Raw genomic sequence first — 9632 nt, 5'->3', positions numbered from 1 at the left:
CAACTATGACTTGACAAGAGTCAAGATAACAACGTGATTTCTTTTCATAACTTGAAGCAAGCATTCTCTCGAACGTTTTTCTATTGAGACTTAGAAGTAGGACGAGAGAAGCATCAAGTCAACCTAGTTGAAGTGGTTAGTGTAGCAAATATCTCCCTTGCATGTATTCTATTATTCAAAATATCATAGTAATTTTATATATTTACTAAGTCAATATATAAAATTACTCGAATAATTTTTATAATAAATTTTGGATTTTATTCAACTAATTATTGAATAATATTTCAATAATTATTCAATTTCACTCAAGAAAATAATTATGACAAATTAATTGTGATGCTGAATATTTAATTTAAAAATAAATGAATAATTCATTTTCGTTATTTTAAATTAGAGATAAATTTTTTTTAGTACAATATAGGTTGGAGAAATGATTCAAACTCAGGACCTCTTAGTTGGAGGTAGTCAATAGCCACTGAACTATACTCGCTTTGGCAGCATTAAGGTACCAATTTAGTTATTATGAGTTAATATTTCGACAATTATCAAACCACGTTCGTGTACACTTATCATTCAATTAAAAAGATGATTAATTAAATGTCTTTGTTTTTTTCTCTGTTCATGTCACTTTCTATATTTTTAAATTTTTTCTTTTCATCCACATATATATATAATGAATAATATTAGATTAAAAATTGCAGTGACACTAACGTAGACGTTGAATTGACGTGACTAATAATTTTAGCCCCCAAAGCTTTTGCCTTTTGTATAGCTTGTATTTAAATTGTATTTAAATTGTGCAAAACATGTAATAAGGGACACATAATTAAATGAAAAATCTTAAATAGATGTTACATAATATGAAATACAAAGGGGGTTTTACAACAAAGGGAAAACCATCTTATATTTTAATAATTACTGAATGGCTCGTTTAATTTACATTAGCAATGTAGTAGCTTAACAAATGATACCTAGTAGATCAAGAATATTATTAACTTCTTTTTTTTTTAATAATTTCTTTTTAACCTCTCAAATGTCGAGGGTAGGATCGGGTGAGGCGGTGGTCGGGCGAGAGAATTACACGAGAGGGCGGTGGCGAACTCTGATTGGCAGACCTTTAGGGAAGTCAACAAAAGGGTGAGCAAAAGCTTGATCTGAATCCGCCAACTCCCATTGGTAGTTCAAGACCAGATGGTGGATGAAAATGGCCATTTCAAGCTTGGCTAGTTCTGAACCAGTGCACAGCCTTGGTCCTCCGCCAAATGGCATAAAATTATTGGTCGTCATCGTGCTCGAGTTACCCAATGGCAGTTCATTCATCTGTTGCATCCACAGCAAGCAAGATAAAAGATTATAACTTAATTATAGACTATATGAGACGATTATGAAGAAAGGCTAGGTATCTGGTATGGAATGTAGTTAGAGGGTCGTTTTCTCGAAAACTTTTCGTCCATTCATCAGTCGTCCAGACCAAATTTTAATGAAATCTTTGACAAAAACAACATTGGATCAGTGTAATAAATGCTCCAAAGAAGAAAACAAAAGGCAAGAAGGGGACCAATCTATATATATCCTTCCTCAGCTACATAACCCTCATGGAGTTAATAGCAAAAAGGCAACAAAACACCGCATTTTAAAGCACAAGCTGACTCGAATACTCAAATATGTATCAATACAGACAATACAAGTAAAATAATGATAGACATCTAAGTGTCGAGTATTATAGACTAGACATATCATTCTCGAGCATTGGTGAATGCAATCCCGAACACGGGGCGTTGACATCGGGTGAAGCTAGATATGTGTAGAAATGAAGAGAAGAAAGAGGGTATTTCAGAAAGGAAAGGCAAAGGCATGGAGGGAAGGAAATATATGGGGTTGGGGAGGGGACCAAGTTTTGGGCATAAATCCAGTAGAGAAAAAGGCACCGGTGCACGTGCAAGGGAGTGTCCCACCATCCACATGGGGGCTGGGGCACTAATCATCCCAACCCTATAGCCCTCATCATATCTACTTGGCCCCCACTACCTCACTAAATTTTAATATTCCATTTTCTTACCTAAATTACAATTTTATAATAATGTACAATCAAGACGTCAATCCTCCACCTCACTTGTTGTACCAAAAAAAATCAATTAATATGCAATAAAAAACAATTCTAACATAATCATTATTCAACCTTAATAAAATTCATGTAATGTATATTGGTTTACTATTGCTGATAGAAGAATGTAAATAAAAGAATTTGAGGGATCTTGAATAAATTGAATATGTATTTAGGTGCTGAGCAGCTCTACTGTGAAAAAAAAAAGTTTGACAATTAAAAAAGATGAATGCATAATTGTCAAAAAAAATTTAATAGTGAAATAGAAAACATAAAATAAAATAAATAGAAGATACCAAATTATCGATTAGCACTTAAATATTATTCTATTAAACATGGTTGCAGCAGAGTTTTAGAAATTGCTACGACATTCGAAAATTATTGGTTGTACCCACCTACTACTTTGTGGCTTACTCTCTTGTAATCATCTAAATGCAACGTCTCAAAATAAAAATAAAAATAGTGTCATGTATTTAACGGTTCTATCAAAAAATAACCTAAGAACCCTACCATGTCCTCCATTTTAGGGATCACTTGCTTTGTCACATCATGGTCTACACAAAAACATTTTATTTATCATTGTCCCAAATTAATTGTTGGAATAAGAGAGGTCTAAATCCAACTATATATAACCCTTTTTTTTTAAGTTTTTTATTGTTTATTTAGAGGAACCAATTAATCATAGCTCTGTTTCCCTCCATGCATTTGTGAGGCAATAAAATATCTAAAAAAAATACTGTGAAAATAACAATTCAAAAGGTAATTGTAAATCTGAATTAGTATTATTATTATATATTTTTCAAAAAATACGTATTTACAAACATTTATTATGGCGCGCAATGAAATTCTTTGAAATTATTTAAATATACACATGAACAAATTAAATCACATGGTAAGTTTACCTTAAAATTTTAACCTATAGTTTGTACTTAATTTCAACTTATATCTCTCCTGCTATTGACTTAGGTTAAATCTCTAAAAACCTTACTGGTTCATTCTACTATATTCAAAGGCCATATTAAAAAAATTTAACCAAATTATAAGATTCAAATCGGAACTTTTAAAGTCAAAACGAGCATACTTTGGCATATATCTTTAACCAATGAGTTCGATCCCCACTCTCACCATTGGCATATATCTTTAACCAATGAGTTCGATCCCCACTCTCACCATGTTGTATTTAAAAAAAAAAATCGATATTTTTAAAGCCAAAACTATAAAAAAATAAAAAATAAAAAATTGCAACTTTTAAAATTATAGAGATTATTTAACCTCAAAAGAAAGGGAAAAAAAGATTAAAAAAAAAATAGAAGGCAGAGCAGAGTACAGACCTGCCACCTCCATGGATTAAAGTGGTGAGGTTGGTCAAAAACTGAAGGATCCAAATGCGCTGCAGAAATTACTGGAAGCACTTTCCATCCACGTGGAATGAAGTATCCTTTTGATCCAAAGAAAAAATAATAATAAATAAATAAAAAGAGAGAGAGAAAATGAGATTTTCCCGGTCATTTTCCTGCTAGCCAAACAACTTTTTTAACTTTATCATTCTTCTTGCTCTTACCTCTGTAGCGCACATCCTTAAGTGCCTTTCTATGAAGAAATCTCACCACGTTCCCAAGCCGAAGCGTCTCGTTAATGACCTTCACGAAACAAAAATTTCCCACCAAAATTTAATTTCAAGAAACCCCACAGCAGGAAATACTAATAGAGCTTTAAAATTTTTTAGAATCATTACACATTGGGTGAATTCCATCTTCTTGTAATCTTCCCAATCCAATTCCGTCTTCCCCAATCGCTTATTGGCTCTGGCTATATCGAGGTGTTCTTCCTGGATTTAGAACTCCGAGAAATCAGAGAAAAGAAAAAAGAGAAATCCTCGTCGGAAATCTTTTCCGGCGACTCACCGATAACTGCTGGATGGCGGCAGGACAGCCGGGGAGGAAGAAGATGGCCAAAGCTATCGCCACCGACGACGTCTCGTGGCCGGCGAACAGCAAGCTCAGAATCAGGTCGAGGATTTGCTCCGTCGAGAGATTTGAGTGCTTCAATGCCCAGCCGAGCAGATCGTCGTCTTCGAAATCTCCGCCGTCGGCTTCGATTTTCAGCTTCCGTTCCTCCATTTTCCGCTCGATGAACTTCAAGATCGTCGTTCGAGACTACCGACGGGGAAAAAAAACGAAAATCAAATCTCTCTGTAAAAACTCCGAAAAAAAAACTCCTAAAACCGCCATGCAATTGCGAATCAGTAATCCGATTACCTTCAAAGCTCTTCTGTACGGCGTTCCAGGCAGATTCAGCGGCGGAGAAACCACTCCTTTCATGAAAGTCAGGTATTCCTTCTTCAACATCTCCGTCTCCAACTTCCCCGGATCCAAGCTCATGATGTGCTTCGCCATTAAATTGAAAGTGAACTGCAGCAAATTAATCGATTCCTCGGTTTCATCATCGATCAAAAAGGGGGAAAAAAAAGAATCCGAAACTGAATCCGTTATAAACGCACCTTTTTGGCTTCGTCCCGAGCGAAAAACATGGAAGATTCTTTCCAAGAACGGAGCACGAGCAGAGATTGATTCTCGACCTCCTTCAATAGATGGGTCTTGAGCCGGCTCTGGCTCAGGAAGTTGAGCGAAATCATCCTCATGTCTCGGTGCATGTCGCCGACGAGAACGAGCATCGACCACTTCCCGAGGATACCGCCGATGCTCGGCGGGTAACTGCACTCGAACAGCCGCCCTTCATTCTGGAGGATGTAGCGGTTAAGGCCGGCGTCGGCGGACACCACCGTCGGCTCTCCGAACAGATTCGATTTGTAGACTTTGCCGTATCTGCATGTGGAAGATTCTTGAAGTGAGTGAGAGCAGAGGTAGAAACAGAGGAGGTTTAAGGTTTAGTTTGGGGTTTTACCTCTTGATGTGATTCTCCATGAAATCGCCGATGGTGGTGGCGGAATAGGGGCGGAGATAGCCGACAGTTTCGCCGAGGAACGGCCAGCCCATGGTTCCGCGGGGAAGATCGACGCCATTTCTCTGCCTTCTGAGGAGTATTAGGAAGAGGAAGAGGAACAGAGCTAAAACAGAGGGGAGAAAACAGAGTATGAGCTCTGCACGAAACATTTTCCTCTCTTGGTCTTACTTTTTTCCTCTCTCTGATCTCTACAGAAAAATACAGTTGAGGAAATCGAGGAAGACGAAGGGAATTAGAGAAAAAATAAATAAAAAAAAAACCAGTATGATTTCGATTTTGCAAAGTGAAATTTGAGGAAATTTTGTGAAGCCGATGAGCTGCCTTTTATAAGCTTCGCGCATGCAGCTGAAACGTTGTAATGTAATGGATTATTTGCCCAAAAATATTGCCTACAAAAGGATGCACCGTTTAATTACTACTTAGTACAAACTTTAAATAATAATAATAATAAGAATAATAATACTTTACGTGTTAAATTTTTAAAAAATAAAAAATGTCTCTCTCTTCATTGGCCCTCTCTGCATTATTATCCATCAATACTTTAGAGGTGGATAATAAAAATATTGGCACTATTTTACCCTTTTTTGTAAGTTCAAACTTTAAAGATGATTTGGACGGACTTAAAAAAAATTAGACAATTTTTTTTTCTTTTACAATCATATTTTACCTGCATCTCAATTAATTTTCTCTTCTAATATTTGGCCAAAATCAGATAGTATTAAACCTTTCTAAAGTTTAAACATAAATTTAAATGTTAAAAGATTAAATTTGTAATCTGACAAAAATAATAATAATAAATATGCTTATTTTATTAAAAGCAATAAAAATATTTTCATTTAATAAACCAATGAAAAGAAAACATTTGCTGTAAATACTTTTTTCATGTTGACGTGACTCAACTTTGGATTTATTTATTTATTTACTCATATGCCAAAATAATTAGTTAAACTGGAATCCACAATATAAACGACAGACTTCTCTTTTTTCTTTTTCTTTTTTTTTTCTTTTTTCCCTTAAACTGTTAATTCTAAATAATCTAATAATGAAAAATAACTTATCATATTTTAAATATTAATAAATAACTTATCATGTTCTTATACCTTCTTACAAATTGAAAGTTCCTTTTTTTTTAATTATTTTGCTACATTATTTATTCGGTAAATTCATTGTGCCTTTTTTTTTTCCTTTTTTGAGCTCACCTTAATTATTTCATTATTATTACAAATTACTTTTGTGAGATGACACATATAATCATGACGAGACCAAAAATCATGCATGCAGGTTGGTTTGCAACCACGATCAATTAAATTCATAAACCGCGTTTTTTCCTTTTCCAGAAAATAAATCACTTTTTCCATGGATTTTAATTTTACATTTTCAATTTCATTAAATCAAACCCTAAATTTCAATTAATTGATAAGTCAATCTCCTCGTTAGCTTTCTAATTCGTCTTTTCTTCTTCTTTTTTTTTTCTTTTAAATTTCGTGATTATGTTTGTATGAGATTAAATTAAACATAGCATTTTAAGATTAATTGTGTGGTTTAGGTTATAGAATAAGTAGCTTTATCTCTATGCACAAAAAGTCATCAGCTTTATCTCTATACACAAAAAGTCATCGGGTAAAGATTTATTTATAATCAGAAAAAGTTAATCCTAATATTTTGAAGCGACAGGAATACTCTGATTTCTTGTAGTGCTAAAATATCTTCCTAGTTAGTTTGGGTTTGAACATATGTGACGATATATTTTAAAGAAATATAGTAGAAAAAATATAGCGTGAGAGTTTGAATTTTCAATTTATAAGGGAACTTTAACTATTTATCAATTATTTTGATTTGGATTGTTTTGTTGGTTGAACTTTGGTGTGGTTCAGAGTTAGTTGATAGGTTAGAGTTTAATTGAATCTAATTGAAAGGTTTAAAGTTAAAGTTGACTCGTGGAAAATTATGATACGTTTGAGCGTACTTTTTATCTAACAAACACTTTCTATTGAAAAAATCATCGGGTCTGAGATGAACAATGAAAAAAGAAAACACCTAAAGTTTTTTTTTTATAAATCATTTATACACCTATAGTATTGTTGAGCTTTTGGCCTTTTAAGAGTGTATTACAAGTAAATATATATAGCGTGGGAGTTTGAACTTTCATCAAGGTTACAAATTAAGTGTTAGGTATGACATTGTCCGCTTTGGATATAGCCCGCACGGCGTTACGTTTGGTTTCACCCAAAAGATCTCATACCAATTGAGATAATTATCCTCTCTTATATACCCACAATGATCCCCTTCCCTAACCAATGTAGAACTTTGTTTGTAATCACTTTACAGACCCAACATTAAAGTTGACTCTACTATTTAATAAAGTTTAGAGTTTAACTGAATGGATTTGAAAATTTTAAAGTTAAAGTTGTACGTTTACATTTGAGTGTACTTTTTACCTAGCCAACGGGTTACTACTAAAAATCATTGTGTTTGAGATGCAAAAGAAGGAAAAAAAAAGCAATTTTACGGGGGGGAAAAAGTAAACAAAAATATTTATTTATTTATTTATTTTTTTTGAGAAAGCACATATATATAGTGTGTTTTTTAGCATTTTTCATTGTAGTAGTGCTTATAACCAAAACACAAAGCAAACTTCGCAGCTGCTCTCTTATTACTCTGTCTTTTACCCACAAAGAAAAAGGCCAAGATTGTCAATCCACAAGTTAGCAGGCTTTATCTTTCAAATAAAAATTAATTAATTAATGACAAAATCATTATCAATCAACTCAATAATCAATCACGTACAAGTTTCTGGAATATGTCCTAATATTTTTGTACGATATACTTACGATGAATAATTCAATCAAAAAACGAAAAAAGATAGTCTCAATGTCTTTTTCTAAATATATTTAATTTAGGTCATATTGGTCAACATAAAATGGCAAAGGTTGCGAGTATAATAATCTTTCTATTTAAAATAAAAAAAAGGAAAAAAAGTACATAATACCAAAGTGGCACTATATTGCCACTGTTGCTCGTGGATTGCAAATCATTAAAGATAATGAAAAGTGAGAGAAAATCTAAACAAAAATAAGCCTAACATATTACATGTATAATTCAATGGGTCAAAAAATTGGTATTTGAATTGTATTGTCAAAAGGAAAATCTAATGTTTAAATATTATTTTAGTACTTCCAATTTTAATTCATTTTGGTTCATATATTTTTAAAAATGAAAATATCAAAATTCACATCTTTTTAAAAGTACAAACGCGAAAATGAACGTTTTGAAAGGATAATAACTAAAATGAACTAAAATAAATAATGCTGAGACGAAAATAGTATTTAAACTAAAATCCAAATAGAAACTAACTTAAAAGAATTATAAAATATAAATGAATAAATTTTGGTCTAAAGTCTATTATGGCATATGAAATTTCATATTTATTCTATTCCAGCCCCCAAATGTTTAAATATTTTATTGAAAATAACTTTTTTTTTCTTTCATAAAGTTTAGTGGTAAAAAATAACATCTAAATTTTAAATACCGCTGCACTAAAATATCTGAAAATTTAAGAACTAAAATGGAAGCTACTAAATTACAATTTGAATCCAAATTTTTTAAAAAGTCGCAATCAAAAAGTGTATTTTCATGAATTTTACTAACTAATGTTTGAATCACAAATCAAGTTAAATTGCACATGAAGCATGCATACATACATACATATTAAAAGGAAAAATAAAAATAAAAATTTTCATTTGAAGCAAATGCACTTCTCGCATTCGATGTGATCCTATTGTTTAAAAGTTTGAACAATAATACTTGAAAAGAATTATTATTTATGGATATTGTTGGGGTACTTTGGACATTCACATTAATTTGGTGTGTACTATAATCTATAAATAGTTGTAAGGCAAAAAAAAAAAGGTATTATGTTAAATTATTGTATAACGAATAGAACTGTTTTAAGAAATTAAAATAGTTAGAAAATAACACATTTAAAAAATAATAACATTAGAGTGTAGATTTTATCGAGTCCAAAATCATGTATTTTAAACACGATTTTTTTAATTAAGACTTAAACACTATTTTAAACTTGATTAAAAACACATTTAAGAAAGCCATTTTTACACCATATTTGAAGTTCTAAGAATATTTCTTTCTAACAACCTTCATGAATCCTATTTCTCAAACATTTTTTAAATCTCAATCTCATAAAATTCTAAAACAATTTTTTGAAATATCTCTTTTTAAATAACGAACTTCTCAAATATTTTTTTGAAATCATGCACCTAAAAGCTTCACACATTTCTTTAAAAATATAAAACATTTTTAAATTCACAGAAACATTTCAAAATTATTGGACAAACATATATATTTTTTTTCATTTTCAACAGATATGCTAAAATGTACGTGGGTATAATCTCATAATTCTATAATTCTATATAACTAAAAATACCCACATAATTCTATAATTCTATATAACTAAAATATTTTTGAGGATAACCACTAACAAACCTAATAATTATAATAATAATATATAAAACATTTAATAAAACAACCACTAACAAATTTGAGACTA

General features: G+C 31.7%; 1 protein-coding gene across 1 annotated transcript; it reads right to left on the bottom strand.

Moving 5' to 3' along the window:
- Positions 1-826: 826 nt before the first annotated feature.
- Positions 827-5431, bottom strand: DWF4 (Cytochrome P450 superfamily protein). Its single transcript, XM_022280987.2, has 8 exons — positions 5009-5431; positions 4605-4929; positions 4363-4515; positions 4009-4260; positions 3840-3932; positions 3666-3744; positions 3436-3542; positions 827-1320 (listed from the first exon to the last, which is right to left on the bottom strand). The coding sequence occupies exons 1-8, from the start codon at positions 5215-5217 to the stop codon at positions 1078-1080; spliced, it is 1461 nt and encodes a 486-aa protein (XP_022136679.1). The 5' UTR covers positions 5218-5431; the 3' UTR covers positions 827-1077.
- Positions 5432-9632: the final 4201 nt, after the last annotated feature.

Source organism: Momordica charantia (genome assembly GCF_013281855.1).
Source record: "Momordica charantia cultivar OHB3-1 chromosome 10 unlocalized genomic scaffold, Mcharantia_2.0 BLBB01000010.1, whole genome shotgun sequence".
Classification (NCBI taxonomy): domain Eukaryota; kingdom Viridiplantae; phylum Streptophyta; class Magnoliopsida; order Cucurbitales; family Cucurbitaceae; genus Momordica; species Momordica charantia.
This window is presented reverse-complemented; position numbering and strand designations above follow the sequence as displayed.